This window comes from Indicator indicator, chromosome 24 (genome assembly GCF_027791375.1).
Source record: "Indicator indicator isolate 239-I01 chromosome 24, UM_Iind_1.1, whole genome shotgun sequence".
NCBI lineage: Eukaryota > Metazoa > Chordata > Aves > Piciformes > Indicatoridae > Indicator > Indicator indicator.
The window spans coordinates 3,345,450-3,364,507 of record NC_072033.1 but is presented as its reverse complement, the minus strand read 5'-3'; the positions used below and the strand labels follow the sequence as shown (position 1 = coordinate 3,364,507).

At 49.6% G+C, this 19,058-nt stretch overlaps 1 protein-coding gene across 1 annotated transcript; it reads right to left on the bottom strand.

The window, feature by feature from the left end:
• Positions 1–742: 742 nt before the first annotated feature.
• EDEM2 (ER degradation enhancing alpha-mannosidase like protein 2) lies at positions 743–10,584 on the bottom strand. The gene is made up of 10 exons (XM_054391949.1): positions 10,475–10,584; positions 10,311–10,350; positions 9,257–9,362; positions 8,375–8,500; positions 7,341–7,552; positions 6,063–6,204; positions 5,447–5,571; positions 4,523–4,667; positions 3,113–3,234; positions 743–1,234 (listed from the first exon to the last, which is right to left on the bottom strand). Exons 1-10 carry the CDS (start codon positions 10,567–10,569, stop codon positions 743–745), a joined length of 1,605 nt encoding a protein of 534 aa, XP_054247924.1. The 5' UTR covers positions 10,570–10,584.
• Positions 10,585–19,058: the final 8,474 nt, after the last annotated feature.

The following is a 19,058-nucleotide window of genomic DNA, read 5'->3' as shown; positions in this document are numbered from 1 at the left end:
CACGCCAGCTCCACTGCAGGGGCAATGAAACCTCTGCTAGGTCCCACTCCACCTCAGTTTGCAGATGCCATTAGCTGGACACTTACTAAAGTGGTTTCAGGTACTGACCCACATGGCTTCTACACACCAAGGAACACCTTCCTGGGTGGCCACTGCTCTCCTCCCCCCATGCCTTACTTCATGTTCCACAGACATGCTATGTCTACAAACCTGAGCCTCCACCTCAAAATGAACAGGTTTGTCTTGACTGGACATCATCTCTCAGGGGATCTGCACGTTCATAGAGGCCAAAGATAAATGGTGGAAGCACAGTGCAGAGGAGACTGGCAGGCTCAGGAGTGAAGCTACAGCTTCACCTGCTTCTCCCCTCATGCCAGGAAACTGCTCAAGCTCGTTTTTATTGTACCAAATAAGCTGTGGACTCTGTGTAAGCCTGCAAAAGCTCAAACCACTCACAATGAAATAAGGAAGGTACCTCTAACCTGTAGACTTTCCTCCTTCTGAACATCAGTTTGCTTTTCAGGCAACCCCTTGGTTTAAGATAAGCTACCTGACAGCATTGACAGCTGATTTCTGAACCACATTTCCTTGGAAGAGCAGTAGCAGAATTTAATGGGAAGCTGTTTCCCTTCACAACACAGTTCACATTGTGAGGTACAACACTTGCCATTATGAAACTAGAAAAATACATTTCCAGAGCCTGAATCAAGTTCAATAATTTAAAATGCTGATGAAACTGGAATCAGGTGTCATCTAGGAAGACCTGTCCCAGTACTGCAAGTTTAGAGTTAAAAGACTGACTGGGGCAACTCAGGAGGGAGTGTGAGCTCTTCTTGGAGTTTCTCTTCTCTCCACCTTTCTCTGATGAGACATCTTCAGGGGTTTTTGCACTTTCCCCTTCCCCAGGCTTGGAAGCTCTTTTTAAAGTGAATTTCTTGGTTTTCTTCAGGGAATAAAACTCCCTCATCAAGTCCTCCACCTCCCACTGCTCCTCCTTCCGCTTCCTACAGCAGTGCAGTGCAGCAGGGTCTATAGGATGAGCTTCAGTGTTGAAGACATATCCTCCAGCATTCAAGACACACTCCCCATACGGTGTGATCACCACGTCGAAGACCGAGCCATCATTGTGAATGAAGTTGTCTGGGTCAAACAGCAGGTACAGGTATTTGACTGTCTCAGCCAAAAAGAAGGACTCCATGCGATTATCCAGCCTGTGATCTCTCAAGTCTTTGATCTGCAGAAGAAGAAATACAGTGGGCTATAGCTGGATTGAATGCAGTACGTTATGGAATTAAGGGAAAAAAAAAAAAACCACAAAAGCAGCTGGCAGTTCAGTTAGTTAAACAGCACAGTATGGCCCCAATTCACCCTGTATTTAAACAGCTGCATGCAAATACATCAACAAGGTTCCAGATGTTGATTTAGCATAGGTCTAGTGATAAGGAATATGAAACACCATCAGGAGAAATGCACTGGGTAAGGAGAAGGGTGAGCAAGCTTCCCCTATCATCTCCCCTGCTAAGAAAAATACTGAGGCTTCTCAAATGACAAGGCCTAATTCCTAGTATTTATAAAGAGATTTTTGTAAAATTGGGGTTTGACATCTTCTGTTAAATGATTTCAGAGAAATCACTCACTGCAGTGCTTGTGTTTGATCAGCTTTTCAAGGAACAGTGGGGAAGCAGCATGACACACCTGGCAGGCAGAGAGCCTGCACGTGAGCCTTCTTGCTAAGGGAGAATCCCTAATAGCTACCAACACATAGGAGGCAGGAGAAACTCCTGGTACTTGCCCATCTTCTGGGTTCTGATGCAACAGCCCATGACAGAATCTGGCCCAGTGTTCAGGCTGTGAGGGAAGTTACTGCCAGAAACATGACCAAATCATCTTCACAGGGAAATACAAATGGGTTGGTTTGAAAAAGAACTCAGCCCAAATGATCACTTGACTCAAGGGCAAAATATCACTCTTAAGAATGCTTTCTCAAAGCTGGTTTTTTTCCCCCACAGCTATTTAGCTGATTTAGCAGTTGATTTAGAATCACAGAATCGTAGAATCAGTCAGGGTTGGAAGGGATGATCTAGTTCCAACCCCCCTGCCATGGGCAGGGACACCTCACACCAGATCAGGCTGGCCAGAGCCTCATCCAGCCTGGCCTTAAACACCTCCAGGGATGGGGCCTCAACCACCTCCCTGGGCAACCCATTCCAGGCTCTCACCACTCTCATGGGGAAGAACTTCTTCCTTATGTCCAGCCTGAATCTCCCCACTTCCAGCCTTGTTCCATTCCCCCCAGTCCTGTCACTACCTGATATCCTAAAAAGTCCCTCCCCTGCTTTCTTGTAGCCTCCTTCAGATACTGGAAGGCCACAAGAAGGTCACCTCGGAGCCTTCTCTTCTCCAGACTGAACAGCCCCAACTCTTTCAGTCTGTCCTCATAAGAGAGGAGCTCCAGCCCTCTGCTGATCCTTGTGGCCCTCCTCTGGACACCTTCCAGCACCTCCAGATCCCTCTTGTAATAGAGGCTCCAGAACTGGATGCAGTACTCCAGGTGGGGTCTCACCAGAGCTGAGCAGAGGGGGAGAATCACCTCCCTTGACCTGCTGGCCACACTTCTCTTGATGCAGCCCAGGCTCTGGTTGGCTCTCTGGGCTGCAGGTGCCCACTGGTGGCTCATGTTGACCTTCTCATCCCCCAGCACCCCCAAGTCCCTCTCCTCAGGGCTGCTTTCCAGCCAGTCCCTGCCCAGCCTGGATTTGTGCTTGGGACTGCCTTGACCCAGCTGCAGGACCTTGCACTTGGTCTTGTTGAACCTCATGAGGTTGGCTTGTGCCCACCTCTCCAGCCTGTTCAGGTCCCTCTGGATGGATCCCTTCCCTCCAGCCTGTCTGCTGCACCACACAGCTTGGTGTCAGCAGCAAACCTGCTGAGGGTGCACTCAATGCCTCTGTCCACGGCACCAACAAAGATGTTGAACAAGCCTGGTCCCAGCACTGAGCCCTGAGGGACTCCGCTTGTCACCGGCCTCCACTGGGACATGGAGCCATTGACAGCCACTCTTTGGGTGTGGCCATCAAGCCAGTTCTTTGTCCATCCAGTGGATAGCACTTACAGTTGCAAATCCACAATCCACCTTGCTGATTTTCTCTATCGACTCCACTGCATCTCTTCCCAGTTCCAAGAGTGTGGGGTCTCTGGTAGCTCGGTACAGGTACATCGCGCTCTCGATCAGCTCTGCCAAAAACAGACCCCAAACACTGGCAAGCAGAAAGATTACCAAACCATGCACACAGGGAAGAGGAGACATTGCTTCAAGTGATTTAAAAATACTACTTTTGGAGGGACAGGTAAAGAGCCTGGCTTGCACTGTCTTGCCTCTGGCTCAAGGATAACTACTTCATGTTACTAAGGATGTGCTACAAAGAAATTCACTCTGAGCAGACAGCATCAGCTCAGGTACCAGTGATTAATGCTCCCCTCCCACATTCAGGGGGTGGAAGAGGAGCAAGAGAGAAAAGGATTCAATCTCAGTTGTCAAAGGAAGAAAAGATGTTTCTAGAAAAGGATTACAGACAAGAAATTCTAATGCCCAAAACAGAGTTTTAAACAACACAGTAAGCCTCTGGAACAGGGGGGTTCTAACCACCACAGAACAAGCACTGGGGAAGTTGCCCAAAGGGCAATGAAGCTGGTGAAGGGTCTGGAGAACAGGTCTAGTGAGGGGCAGCTCAGGGAACTGGGGTTATTCAGTCTGCAAAAAATGAGGCTGAGGGGAGACCTTCTGGCTCTCTACAATTCCCAGAAAGGAGGTTGGAGCCAGGTGGGGGTTGGTCTCTTTTCCCAGGGAATGAGTGATAAGAGGAAATGGCCTAGAGGAGGTTTAGGTTCAACATTTGGAACAATTTCTTCATTGAAGGTTTGATTAAGCCCTGGAACAGTAACACTGTGGTCTGCTTCCCTTGAAAGGCAGCTCTGCCTCTCTGCATGGCAGAAAGCAAAACCTGTGGCTTTGCCTATGGAGATCCCTGGTAAATTGGCAGGAACTAAGTCAAAGCAAAACTGAGGAGGAACTTTTGGAGGCCAGGTGCTGCTAACATTGGAGCTGTTCAGCCTGGAGAAGAGAAGGCTGCAAGGAGACCTTAAAGCAGCCTTCCAGTATTTGAAGGGGGTGACAGGAGAGATGAAGAGGGACTTTTTATAAAGGCATGGAGTGACAGGATGAGGGGCAATAGCTTTGAACTGGAAGAAGCTTGATTTAGATGCGATGTTAGGAAAAAAAAAATCTTCCCCATGAGGATGGTGAGGCACTGGAACAGGTTGCCCAGCGAAACTGTGGAGGCTACAAGCCTGGAAGTGTTTGCAGCCAGAGGCCTTGAGCAACTTGGTCTAGTGGACCATGGCAGGAGGGGTTGAACTATATGATTTTTAGGGTCCCTTCCAACCCAAATTAGTTAATGAGTTTATTTTGCCACCAGAGCAGAAGCAGGACTCCACATTCCTTATATTATACCATTTCTCTTACCAGGCCTGAGTGGATATCCTTCCCTCTTGTCCACTGTATAGCCCTGAGGAATGTTGTAGAACTCTGGCAGCCCACCAAACTGCTTCCAGACAGTGTAATAGTTGAGGAAGGTTCTCATGGCATTATCTACATCCCCAATCAGGCTCTGACAGAGAGGAAACAATCAGCAAATCAACATCTGAGTGAAGAAGAAACAGGAATTGATGCAGTAACACTCCAGTAGTCCAAGCAAGAGACAGTGACAGAAATGGGTTATTCCTAGTCTGAATGGGGTAAGTGATAGTTAGAATAGGTAGGACTGAGGACGTAGGTGCTGCTTTTCTGTTGGATCTCATTCTGCACACCTCAGTAATATGAAGTCTCTTTCCTTTTAATCAGGCTGAGTTTCCTGAGTCATGTTTCTTTCAGAGGATCACAGCATCCAGTCTGTTTCAGTAGGGATAAGGAAGTCCCAGATCAAATATAAGTACTGATGAGAAAGAAAACCTCTCAGTGGGAAAGTATGGACACAAATAAAGCATTTATGAGGTGGTGGGAAAAGAGGTGGGGTTGCCTTTTGCCTTATGTTCCCATGTGGATATGAGACCACTGCAAGTGGAGTTGCATGGAATCATAATCATTTCAGTTGTAAGACACCTTTAAGATCAAATCCAGCTGTTAACCCAGCACTGCTGGGGCCCACTAAACCATAATCCTTCAGCACCACATCTACAAAGCTGCCCTCCCATCATGTTTAATGACAGCCTTGCTTTATGAAGTCAACACCTGCTCTTCTACAAACTCACATTACTGTAGATGTCACCAGGGATCAACCCAAAGTTTGAAACCAGCACAATGAGAGTACTATTTGTAACTCTGACATTAAAAACTAACCCAAGACAGATGAACAAAATGCCCACATGCTACTGGTATGACAGCTCTTACCTGTAGGCCTGGCCAGTAGGCCTCCAGGGACTGAAAAACAGGCATGGACACTGTTCCTTTGTACATCTGAACCCAGAGGTACCAGTCATCAAACTTGGTGTAATTTTTGATAGCTTTGTTATACTCTATAAAGAAACACAGGTGTGGGTAGGTAATCCAACAAAAAAAAACCCAAAATCCTTTCAAGGATGACAGAAGCTCCTTTTTCACTTGAGCCATGTAAAATGAGCAACTTCTTGAGGTGTTCACTTTAGAAACTCTTTGTAACCACAGATTGTTCAGAAGTATTACAACAAACACTTCAGGAACAGTCTTTGCCATAAGGGTGGTGAGACACTGGAAGAGGTTGTCCAGGGAGGTGGTGGAAGCCTCATCTCTGGAAGTTTTTAAGGCCCTCTGGGCAACCTGATCTAGTGTGAGGTGTCCCTGCCCATGGCAGGGGGATTGGAACTAGATGATCCTTGAGGTCCCTTCCCACCCTGACAATTCTGTGATTCTATAACTGAAGGTACCCTCTTAGATTCTGCATCTTCTTCCTCAATCCCACGTGCAGTATCTACAGGTGCAGTTGAGAAAGCATTCCTGGCACCCTTTACACAGAAACCAAACTGCTCACCTAGAAACATGGACATCAGCTCCTCATCCTGCAGGAGAATGGCTCCTTTAACAAGGTACTCAAAGTAGGAGTCCACTCCTGCCCCAATGCCAGCATCCTGGGCCACCCACTTGGCAGTTAGCACATCAATGTGGTTACCAACCTGGAAAAAGTAAGAGGAGAAGGAATGAGGAAATTAAAGTGGAAATAAAGCTGATCTTCTAAATTATAATGGGGAAAATCCCCACAACACAACCTCACAAGGAGCCCTTGGGCTTTTTTCAGACCATCCCTTTCACAGCTTCACCAGATCCACACCAAGCAGCATCTTCTCCACTACAGGACGTATTTGTCAGTGTCACAGAAGTACAAACTCTGGAAGGTATAACTGGAATTTTATGCTTCCAATATCAATGCTGTCCTGGCTAAAATAACACAGCATTATGCTACTGTAAAAAATGTCCCATTTCAACATGATGTGTCTGGTCCTAATTCACATCCTACCAAAGAGCAGAAGAGGAACAGATACAGAGCTACAGGCCAAAGGATGTCAACAGCATGAGAGCTGCCTTGCTAGTATTTAAATAGATCCTCCAAACATGGGACTCTTCATCACAGAAAGACACAGCTGATGGAGAGTAAAATACACAATTGTGACTTGCTTAGCAGAGATGAAAATCCCCAGCTACTCAGTTCCTTTCTTGAACAAGGATTAGGGCTACAAACCAAAAATAAATAGATTCCAGACCAAACAGGAAGAAACAGTTCTTCATGCAGCATATGAATAGATTTGTTCCACTTCACGTAGGTTCAAAAAGCAGCTACAGAAATTAACTGGAGAAAGATTAATCAGGAGATAGTGAACATAGAGACAACACCTCCAGTTCTGGATATTCTTCAAATAGCAGTGCTACAGAGGCTGGGAATATCCTGGTGCACTTGCTGTGCTCTTATTCTCTGCCATAAGCTGTTGTCCCCAAGGCATCAGAGAGACCTTTTATTTAGTCTGTCACAGCTGCTGTCAGAAAACCAGCAGTAGCCAGCAGAAGGCATTTGTCTCCCAGCCACATCTGCTGTGGAACAGAACAATGGCATCCCATTGGGCTGCACCACTGAAGCAGAGATGCTTGCAGGTGTTCAGGAACAATGTCCAACACGTGGCTTCAGCCCTGTTATTAGCCTTGTGGTTATTTATCTGCCTCTGTCTCCTCTCCATTTATGCTTTTTCACACTTAGAGCTGGATCCACAAAACCAGACAGGAAGCAGGCCTGCGAATTCCAAGTCCACTCCTCACTCACCAGCCCAATGTCTGAGCGGTTTTTCCACAGAGCTTTCAAAGCCTTCCTGGCAACATCTTCAAACACTGGGTCACCAGTGAGGTGGCTTAAAGTGGCAAACTCCACTATAAATGTCCCAATTCCAGCAGTACAGGTAACTGGTGTCTCCCCAGGGTTTACTCCATGCAGCAAGTTCACTGTTCCATATGGCATCCCAGTTGGGGTCTGAAAAGCTGAAAAACAAGATTTGGGGTTTGTGTCAGGATTCACTGTCAGGTTTGCCAGACTGTCAAGTGAATCTGTGCCTCACATTCCACTGCACACAGCCAAGAAGCATGACTGGAGTGACTGGAGGAACTGCAAAGAACAGAAAGAGAAGCAGAGTGTGATGATGGGAGTGGCAAAGAAGGTACTCCAAGCAGCAGAGGGGTACTGCAGATCTCTCCTACCTCACCAACAGCAGCAAACTGCATCCCCAGTTTTGCTCCAGCACAAGCAGGATAGTCAAAATGGCACTGCACACACTGGTCAGCAAACTGCAAGCACTTGAGCTTGTGATGACCCAGTGGTAGCCCAGAGTGCACAGCACAGGAGAAGACACAGAATCATAGAAGAGTTTCAATTGGAAGAGACCTCTAAGGTCATTGAGTAGCAGGGCACAATCCCAGCAGCAGCCCAAAGGGGTAGAGAAGGCTGCAGCTTCTTGTCTTTACAAGCTGCAGTTTGACAGCCTTTATTTATTATTTATATTAAACATATTTCCCTTCAACTAGCAACAAACCCACCCATGTGTTAAGTATAGACAACAACCAGCATGGAGACATACAGCTGGTGTCATGTGCTCCACCTGGATGCATTCCTGGGTGGACTACCCTTAGTGACCCTGCTTTGGCAGAAGGGTTGGACCCAATGATCTCTTGAGGTCCCCTCCAACCTCTAATTGACTGTGATACTGTATTCTCTGCAAGCTTTGAGCTCAGGGAACAGAGGACTGTCCTGTGACACACCAAACACATCAGCCACCCCTGAGTGACACAGCCCAGACAGGTTCTCACCTGGCAGGAGTTTGCGAGCTGCTTCCTCTGCCATCCTCAGGAGAGGCCCAGAGCATGGCCAGCCTGCTTCTACTTCCACACCAGCCTTCTTTGATAACAAGTGTGCAGAGAGGAGGCCACCCACCACTGGAAAGTGCACAGCAAGAATCCAGTGAAATCTGATACCAGTTGTATGGAATCATCAAATTGTTTAGGCTGGAAAAGACTATTAATGGCATCTACTTCAACCCAACACCGCCAAACTGCGTTCCTCAGCACCACATCGACACAGCTTTGAAACCCCTCCAGAGATGGAGACTCTACCACTGCTCTGGGCAGCCTGTTCTGGGGCTGGGCAACTCTCAAGGGGAAGGAATCGTTTCTCATGTCCAACCTAAACCTCCCTTGGTGCAACTTGAGGCTGTTTCATCTTGTCACTTGTTCCTTGGGAGAAAAGAACAACTGCCTGCATTACTCTCGTTTTAAAGAATGTCCTCCTCATGTCCAACCTAAATCTCCTCTGCTCCAGTTTCAAATCATTGTCTCTCATCCTATCACCACAAACCTTTCTAAACAGTCCCTCGCCAGCCTTCCTGTAGGTCCCCTTCAGATACCAAAATGCTGCTGTAAGGTCTCCCCAGAGCCTTCTCCTCTGATGTGTAACCCAAAACTCAAAGCCTGGCACCAGAATATCGAAACTGCCAGGTCTGCTTGTTTGTGTTGAGGCAGGAAGCACAACAGTGACGTGCTGAGACAAAGAGGAAGTGACACTGGTGTGGGATCTTTGTGTTTCTACTTTCTGCATCACAAACCCACTCTGACCTCACTTTACCTCTATGTACCCTTCAGAGAACTGTGCAGGGGAGAAGTCCAGCATGAACAGCAGGGGAAAACCCACCTCACCTCGAATGTTGGTTTCGAAGACGGAGGCATTGACATCGATATCAAAATCCACCCCTTCCTGCAGCACGTCGATGACTCGCTGAAACTCAGAAACGTTTCCCAAGATCTGCAGGGGGAGCAGGACAACACAGGGCAAGACTTGAGAGGAAAACCAAGCTGCAATTCAGTGCTGGAGGCTCATTCTACTTTTACTATTTTGTGAAATCACTAATTGCAAGCAGCACTAAAAAGCTGATGGATATGTGCTGGGCTGCATGAAAAGTGTGACCAGTAAGTTGTAGGAGGTGATTCGGTACCTCTGCTCTGCTCTTGTGAGTCCTTGCCTGGAGTGCTGTGTCTAGCTTTGTGGCTCCCAACACAAGAATGACGTGGACACGCTTGAGCAGGTCCAGAGGAGACCACAAAGATAATCAGAGGGCTGGAGCACCTCTCCTATAGGGACAGGCTGCCAGAGCTGGCACTGTTCAACCTGGAGAAGGGTCCAGGGAGACCTCAGAGCAGCCTTCCAGTACCTGAAGGGGGCTACAGGAGAGTTGAGGAGGGACTTTTTACTAAGGCTTGCAGTGATAGCACGAGGGGCAATGGCTTTGAGCTGGAAGAGGAGTGATTGAGATTGGAGATTAGGAAGAAATTCTTTACAGTTAGTGTGGTGAGGCATTGGAACAGGTTGCCTAGGGAGGTTGTGGATGCCCCTTCCCTGGAGGTGCTCAATGCCAGGTTGGATGAAGCCTTGAGCAACCTGGGCTAATGGAAGGGGTTGTAACTAGATGATCTTTAAGGTCTCCTCCAGCCCAAACCATTTTATGACTCTACGACTCTCTTTATTCCCTCGTCAGAAGGTGTCAGGGGCAGGGAGCTCTGGCCACCTGCCTACCAGGGCTGAAGTGAAGTGAAACGCTGGACCTCCTTAGTCAATTAATAACTAACTTTCCATCACTACGATGCAAGCCCCAGGTGTGGAGGAGGCCGACAGCGGCCTTGAGCAGACTGAAGGCCGAGCTGCAGCCACGGCAGGCTCGGGGCCGAGCCGGGGTGGGGGGCAGCTCGTACTCACCAGCAGGGTGTCCAGGGCGTCGATCAGCGTGAGGGAGAAGCTGTGCATGGGGAGAAGCGCGGTGAGGCCGGGCGGAGGGGCACTGGGCCCCCAGTGGCGGGGTGCCCCGGGCCCAGCCCCGCGGCGGGCGGCGGCGATGCCCCCATCCCGGGGCCGGCCCCTACCTGCCCCAGGTGTCCTGCCCGTCGCACGTCAGCGGCCGCAGCTCATCGTAGGGGAAGGCGCTCTCCAGGTAGTGCTCGTAGGCGTGGTAGAACATGGCTCGCACCCGCTCCCTGCGGCACAAGCACAGCCCGCTCAGCCCCGGCCCGGCTCCGGCCCCCTCGCTCCGCCGCCCGGCCCCGCGCTCACCGGTACAAAGCGACGTCCAGCCCGCGGGCGGCCGCGCCGGTGCCCGCTGGTGGCACCGGGAGCCGCAGCGCCCACAGGCACAGTAAGGAGCCGAGCGAGCGCAGCATAGCTCCCAACCACACCGGCTCGGCCCCGCCGCACGGACAGACACCGGCCCCGGCCCCGGTCCCGGCCCGCCCCCGGCCGCCAGCCAACGGGAGCGGTGCGGCCGCCGCCGGAAGCGCCCGAGCCGCGGCTGTGCTTCCGGGGCACTGCGGGAAGCGGTGGATGGAGCGGTGGTGGTGGGAGCTGTGCGGCTGTGGGGTGCATTGGGCTCAGCCAGTCCGTCAGGATCATCGGGGTCCGCACCCTGTCAAGCTGAGATTTAAACGTGTCCAATGTAGGGGAAACATCACCACCACCACCTTCCCCTCGTCGTCAGAAAGGGAAGAAAGAGGACCCAGGCAATTATAGGCCAGGCAGTCTGACCTCTGTCACGGAGCAGATCCTCTTGAAGGTTTTACTGAGGCACACAGAAAGCAAAGAAGAGGTGATTGGTGGTCACCAACGTGGCTTTACCAAGGGCAAATCCTGCCTGATAAACTTGGCTGTCTATGGTGTACTTACAGCATCAGTGGACAAGGGAAGAGTAACTGATGTCACCTACGACTCCTATAAAGTGTTTGGTATTGCCTTGTACGCCATCCTAGTCACCAAATTGCAAAGGGATGGAGTGGAGTTGAGGGGTGGCCCACTGGCTGGATAAGGAATTAGCTGGATAAGGAGTTGCTGACAAACTCAGCATGAGCCAGCAGTGGTCACTGGCAGCCCAGAGGGCAGCCATGTGCTGGGCTGCATCAACAGAAGTGTGACCAGCAGGACGAGGGACCCTCTGCTCTGCCCCTCTACTCTGTTCTTGTGAGACCCCTCCTGGAGCACTGTGTTCAGTTCTGGTGCCTCCAGCATATGAGTGACATCAAACTGCTGGGGTGGGTCCAGAGGGGAGGATGATAGGTCCAGATGATCACAGGGCTGGAGCACCTCCCCTATGGGGACAGACTGAGAGAGTTGGGGCTGTTCAGCCAGGAGAAGAGAAGGCTCCAGGCCTTAGAGCAACTACAAGAAAGCTGGGGAGGGACTTTTACAATGGCTTGTACTGACAGGATGAGGGGCAATGGCTTTGAGCTGGAAGAGGAGAGATTGAGACTGGAGATTAGGAAGAAATTCTTTATAATGAGAGTGGGGAGACACTGGAAGAGGTTGCCCAGGGAGGTCGTTGATGCCCCTTCCCTGGAGGTGTTGAAGGCCAGGTTGGATAAGGCCTTGAGCAGCCTTATCTTGAGCAGGTCTAGTGGAAGGAGTTGGAATTAGATGATCTTTAAGGTTCTTTCCAACCCAAATGATTCTATGAATCTGTGTAGAGAAGAGCCTGAAGCAGGCTCAGAGTTGCTCACTGCTGGATTTGAGACCTTACAAAGAAGCAATTTGTTTCTCCTTTCTCACAAGGCTGACTCACATCGCTTGCCCAACGGTCGTCAAGCTGACCAATGCAAATTCCAACCAAACAAGGCACTGTGGAGTGCTGGAGGTTTCTCAATAAAATAAACCCAGTTTACCCCAAGGCTCCTCCAGGACCAGGCTGCCCAGAGAGGTTGTGGAGTCTCCTTCTCTGGAGAGATTCCAAACTCACCTGGACATTGAGATCCTGGGCAAGCTGCTGTGGGTGCCCCTGCTTTAGCAGGGGGGTTGGACTAGATCTCCAGAGCTTTCTAAGCTCCAACATGCTGGGATTTTGTGATCCTGTCCCAGGGCTGTCCCACTAGATGTCAGTGCACACTCGGGTAGCGACTCAGCTGCCCACAGCAGCAACAAAAACCCGCTGAGTAATTTCCACATATTGTTCACTTGCTGCAGCTGTAATTTAGGTTTCTGGGGCCATTTATCATAAAGCTGTCTGCTTGCTTATTCCATGGCTCAAGGCTGCTGGAGTAGATCTCACTGTGTTCCTAGGAGAATCCAACTACTAGAGCTGATTTCACTAAAAGCTGTCACAGGCCATTACTGGAGTGCATTTTATTAAAGTTCATTTACTAGACTTAAATTTAAGAGTGTTCTGGAGCACTGTCATTTGCCATGGACTGGAACAGAAATCTCTCTATCAAAGTCAGTTACTGAATTCTAAAAGTTGACTGAAGTGTTTTTTGGAAACAGATGAGGGGTGTGAGTTGAAAGAAAACCAGGACAAGACAGAGGCAGAGCTGCTCTCCACAGGCATCACATGGAGAGCTGGGAAGGTGAAACTCTGTTATCATTGTGGCCATGGAGGAGAGAGGCTTTCTGAAGGCAACTTCCTGGGCACTAATTGCACTAATTGAAGTGTGATCATTAGTGATTGCACCCCACAAACATGTGCAAAATATTTTCATAGGAGAAAACTGACTATTGAGAGCCAGTTGGGAGCAACTCTTGTTGCCAGAGGGGAGAGTGACCATGTCCTGGCTCGGGGTGTCAGACAGCCTGGGGTGATGATGCTTTATGACCCCTGTGCAAAGGAGAAACAGCATCTGGTGTGGCAAGCACACAGAATCCCAGCATGGTGGGATTTCAAGGGACTTCTGGAGATCATTTAGTCCAGCCCTTCTGGGGTCACTCCCAGTAGGTTGTTGAGGATCACAATGTACAGGTGGGTTTGGAATCTCTGCAGAGGAGACTCCACAGCGTTGCTGGGCAGCTTGCTCCAGAGCTCCAGCAGCCTCACAGCAAAGAAATTTCTCCTCATTTTCAGATGAAATGCCCTGGGTTCCAGTTTGTGCCCAGTGTCCCTTGTTCTGTTGCTGGGCACCATGGAAAAGAGTGGTTCCATCCTCTTGACCCCTACCCTTTAGATATTTATATGTATTGAGCAGATCCCTTCTCAGGCTGCTCTTCTGCAGGCTAAACAGCCCCAGGGCTCTCAGCCTTTCCTCCCCACAGGGATGCTCCAGGCCCCTCAGCATCTTTGTAGCCTCCACTGGACTCTCTCCAGTAGTTAAACTGGGGAGCCCAGAACTGGACCCAGGACTCCAGATGTGGCCTCACTAGGACAGAGTAGAGGGGGAGGAAAACCTCCCTTGACCTGCTGGCTGCACTCTTCGTAATGCCCCCGCCAGGATACCCTTGGCCTTCTTGGCCATGAGGGCACATTGCTGGCTCATGGTGAACTTCTTGTCCCCCAGCACTCTCAGGTCCTTCTCCACAGAGCTGCTTTCCAGCAGCTCAAGGTGTACTGCTGCAGGGGGTTACTCCTCCCCACCACCTGCACGTTCACTAACAACCCCAAATACAGCTGGTGGGATGGGAACAGTCTGGAGGAAAGGTTTGCACTGTGACATCTACTGGAGGAATAAGAAGGTGGTGTGCACATCATGTCATACAAGCTACACAGGCTCTGATGCCATAAGCCAAAGAAGATTGAAGGAGTGGTGCTTCCAGATGGACACACAGCACGTTACTAAAATATTTAGGCCACACGGGAGTTAAGTGCTTCTCCAGATGCCTCACTCCAGCTTGTCTGGCTTTCTGTCTTTATGAAAAGGCCACCAGAAAATGTTAGGAAGTTTCACTGGGAAGTGGGAGAGGCTGTAAGTCTCGGGGTGTTTAACACCCTGGTAGATGACATCTTTAGGCTGAGGAGTTGTTTACTGCCTGCTGATTACCGTAAGTGGGGGCTGCTGCCTTGCTTGCAGTCTGGATGCCCATTAAGATGGAAACTGTTATGTAAATCAGGATCAGCCTTTAATATTGATAATTGATGGGGCAGCGTAGGAGTTTGTCTGCCGTGAGCACAGCTGTAAACAGGGGCTTTATGAACCCTGCAAACTGTTGCTAAGGTGGCTCTCTGCAAACAATCTTCCTTTGCAGCTGAACATCCATTCTTAATTTTAGTAGCAAGGCATAGCAGGGTGGAAATGATGATTGATTTTCCTCCAAGTGCTGTGGGCTGCCTCAGTCGAGATTTCACTATAAAAGACTAGACATTTCCAATTGCTTTTTATAAGTTCAGAATTGATTTTATTTGTTTAGCACCTGACTAACATGATGAAAGGGAAAAAGAAGTACAGACAGAGAAAACTGATGGGCTACCTGGCTTCTGGCCTGCTTTTTGCTGCTGTGGTTTTGAGCTGTGCTGCAAGCTAAAAAAGGCACAGAATCACAGCATGCTGGGTTGGAAGGGACCCTCTGGGGTCTGGATGATCTGCTCCAACCTTTCTAGGTAGTAGCATGGTTGAAATGAGCCCAGCACCCTGCCAAGTTGAGTCTTACATCTGTCCAGTGTAGGGGGATCCACTGCTTCCCTTGGGAGATGATGCCAATGTCCAACTGTTCTCTTGGGGAAACGTTTTCTTCTGGAGTCCAGTGAGAATGTCCCCAGCAGTAACTTGTCCCCATCACACCCCTGCCCACCCCTTGTCTTTTTCATAGGACTCCTTGTAAAAAGAGAGTCACCACCCCCCTGGGAGCTGCCCTTTATGTAGTGGTGCATGGTGGTAATAAGGTTTCCCCTAAGCCTTCTCCATGCCAGCTGTCTCAGCTTTCCTCATATGGCAGCTCTTCCAGTCCTCTGATCATTCTTGTGGTCCTTCTCTGGACACTTTCCAGCCTTTCCCCATCCTTTTTGTATTGAGGGGACCAAAACTGCACCCAGTGCTCCAGGGGTGATCTGACACGGGCTGAGCAGAGTGAGACAATGACTTCTTTGTCTCTGCTGGTGATGCCCTTGTCAATGCAGCCCAGCAGCCTGTTGGCTTTCTTTGCCACTGCAGCACAACGTTCACTCCTGCTGAGCTTGTTATCCACCATGACCCCCAGGTCTTTTTCCCCAGGGTTGCTCTCCAGCCAGGTCAATCCCAGTCTGAGCTGCACTCCTGGGTTGTGTATTCCCAGGTGCAAGACCCTCAACTTATGTAGAAAGACCTGGACTTGCAACTGCCAAAGTGTTGCTAGTGAGGTGTGCCAGTGCTGCCATCCCAGCTTTCCCAGGCAGGAATTTCAAACAGAGCAGGTCCCACCAGGGAGGCACTCAGCAAGCAGAAATGACTGCAGAAGAAGAGAATGGGAGAGCTGATCCAGCATCACTCCACAGCACAGCTTCCCTGCCTTCAGCTGCTTCTCTTGAAACCTCTTCTTGGTTTTTCTTTCACTAATTACTAACTTAAATAACTAACATAGGTGCAGAAAATGGAGAGGTAGGCAGCAAGCAGACAGTGCAGTGAGGGCTCTCTTTCCAAGGCTTTTCCAGACAGGGTTGTGCAGAAGCTGTTGGTGCTGTGTGCATGACGAATTGTGGCTCTCTGTTGAGTTTTCATATTTCATGCAAGCCTGGCTGGGGATTGGGATTTGACAGGTGAGAAAGCAAAAATAAAACTGAGTTAGCATCAATGTGGCTTGGGAATGTGGTATGGGGATTTATGGCACCCACATTCCATGGCATCAATGAAGTCCAAAGCTGCCACACTTGTGTCAATGAGGTTTCATTTTCTCTAGCTGAGCTGGGATTTTCCTGTAGGGATACTTTGGTTTTTACCAGGAAGATTTAGAGATGTTCAGATGATTGGTGTCTGATTTGGGCTTGTTCAGCTTGGAGAAGGCTCCAGGAAGACCTTCTGGAGGCCTTTCAGAGCTTAAAGGAGCTGAACAGAAAGCTGGGGACAGACTTTTGAGCAGGGCCTGTTGTGACAGGACAAAGGGTGATGGTTTGAAACTAAAAATAGGGAGATTCATACTGGGGAGAAGGAAATCAGTGCCGTGCAGTGTGTGCACTGAGGGTGGCAAGACCCTGGCCCAGGTTTCCCAGAGAGGTGGTAGATGCTCCATCCCTGGAACCATTCCAGTGAACCTGCTCCAGTTGCAGATGTCCCTGTTCACTGCAGAAGATTTGGATTAGGTGACCTTAAAGGTCCTTTCCAACCCAACCCAGTCTATGATGCTGTGATTCTGTGAATACAGACAGGCAGTCAGAGGTTGGGCAGCATCTCCCTTTATATGTAAATTCATCATATCCCCAGTGGCCAAGGAGCAGATAGACAGCTGCTGGGTGGGGGTCTGTCTATTGTCAGCCCCTTCTGCCATGGGTCAGGGATGGCTGTGGAGGGGCTGCAAAGACAGAAAAAAAAAAAGAGAATATAATCATAGACTGCTTTGGGTGGGAAGCAACCTTTAAAGGTTCCAAGCCCTTCCAGTCCAAGCCCTCTGCAGTCAGCAGGGACATCTGCAGCTAGGGAAGGTTGCTCAGAGCCCCAAACAACCTGACCTGGAATGGTTCCAGCTCTGCCCAGGAAGAGCACCAGTGCCCAGTCCTGTCAGGGTTTGGGTGAGACCCATGTGCTAGCCACACCTTGCTCCTCCCTACAGGGGGATTGATGATCTGGGGAACTAAATACAGCCCAGCCACCACCTGGGCTCTCTTACCTCTCCATCTTTGAAGGATACCATTAACAGGCTGGGGAGAAATCCCAGCTGGGCTTCCTGGAATAAATATCTGCTTTTCTTTTTTGTTCATGTCATTGGCACTCAGTGTCTTCAAAAATTACTTCTCCCTTCCTGCACTCACACGTTGACTAGAGTTACCTCCTCCTTCTGAGCTCCTGGCCTCCTTTCCTGAGGATCTGCCATAAAGGCATTTGCAGTGTCTCATCCATGTTTGATGAGAGGGATTCAAGCAGCAAGCTGAGTTTGTTAAAAGCTTTCTCCTTCCTGCTAGGTAGAGGCCTCTGAAGAGGAGGTGTGGTCATTAGGAAAGCTGGAAGGGAATCTTTGCATGCCAGCAGGCTGGACTGGACCCTCCTGGAGAGAGGGTGAGAAGTGCATTGCAGGAGTCCCCTCTAGCATGGCTGAGGGGCAGAGCAGAGCCTGCAGTCAGTGAGGCCTGGGGACCATACCCATCAACATGCTGACCCATGGGCTGGCTTCCAGATGGGCAGATGACAGCCTGGCAGTGCAAAACTCCATGCAGTGACCTTCCAGCTCTGCCAAAAGAGAAGCAGTTTCTTGTTGATGCCAGCATGGCAGGAGATCTCCTGAGCTCCAGAGGTGGATGTTCACTCTGGGAGTGACTGAGCAGAGGACAAAACCACCACCTGCCTCTAAGCTCCTTGTCCTTGATGAACTCAACCTTTTTGTTTACTGGTGTAGAAAGAAGCCAGCAGTGGTACAAAGGGACACTACAGCCACTTGTCCATCATGGCACAGTTGTCTGCAGCTCAGAGTGGGCAGAGGATGCCACAGTTGGATGGTGCACAGGACCTTCACTTGGCCCCCTCCTCCAGCATTCTAGGGGTGCAATGCATTTATTGAGTGTTGCCTCCCTAAGTCTCCCTGGCAGCCTTCAGTGTCAAACATTGGTGCTGTGGCTTGTGCCTCTCAAGTTTTTAGGTGTTGATTTCTCAAACACTGGCTGACCACCAACACACAAATAACCACAAGGAGGTACCACCCCAGCACAAAAATACACTGGGACCAAGTTTGGGGTAGGATTCTGCCAACAGGATCACAGAATCACAGAACCATTCAGGTTAGAAGAGACCCTCAGGATCACCAGGTCCAACCACTGACCCTGCTCTACAAGGGTCACCCCTAAACCATACCCCCAAGCACCACATCCAAACCACCTTGAAACACAGCCAGGCTTGGGGACTCTACCACCTCCCCGGCCAGCACATTCCAATGCCTGACCACTCTTGATGGGAAAAAAATGTTTCCTACTGTCCAGTCTAAACCTAAGAGATCTGACCTGAAATTTGCTCCTTGTGAGACTTAGTGTTTTGGGCTCATTTCCTGCCTTTTCTCCTTTCTTGTTCTGTGGGGTGTAACAGAGTCTGTGAAGCTCAGTATTAGTGAGGGCTTTACTGAACCATGCATTTTGGAGAACATCTACTTGTATCATGCCCTCAAAAAATGCAACAAACAAGGTGAGCTGTGGTTAAAATTCAGATGGCTGAGCTTGTCCAGATCTTAGTCTAACAACTCTTTGTGGACAGTGCCTTATACCAACACCTACTTTCTGAATTTAGATACAAGTGTCCAGGTGAAGGAGCTGTTTGCATCTCTGGAAGGGGAAAATATGACCTTGCTGAAACTCTGAAACTTCCCCTGCTCACTGAACACAGGAAAAAAGAAAACAATCCACTGAAAAGACACTCAGAGTTTTTTTCCAGATTACAAGAAAGCTGGGGAGGGACTTTTTAGGATCTCAGGGATGGGGGGGGGGAATGGAACAAAGCTGGAAGTGGGGACTGGATGTGAGGAAGAAGTTCTTCCCCATGAGAGTGGTGAGAGCCTGGAATGGGTTGTCCAGGGAGGTGGTTGAGGTCCCATCCCTGGAGGTGTTTGCAGCCAGGCTGGATGAGGCTCTGGCCAGCCTGATCTGGTGTGAGGTGTCCC

Excerpts from the sequence above, each read along its gene's own strand:
- EDEM2 (XM_054391949.1), bottom strand. The coding sequence starts at position 10,569 with ATGTTCTACCACGCCTACGAGCACTACCTGGAGAGCGCCTTCCCCTAC. Across the intron at positions 3,235-4,522 it reads AGGATATCCACTCAGGCCTG|AGCTGATCGAGAGCGCGATG; the intron begins GTAAGAGAAATG and ends TGTTTTTGGCAG. Across the intron at positions 1,235-3,112 it reads TGGATTGTGGATTTGCAACT|ATCAAAGACTTGAGAGATCA; the intron begins GTAAGTGCTATC and ends CTTCTTCTGCAG.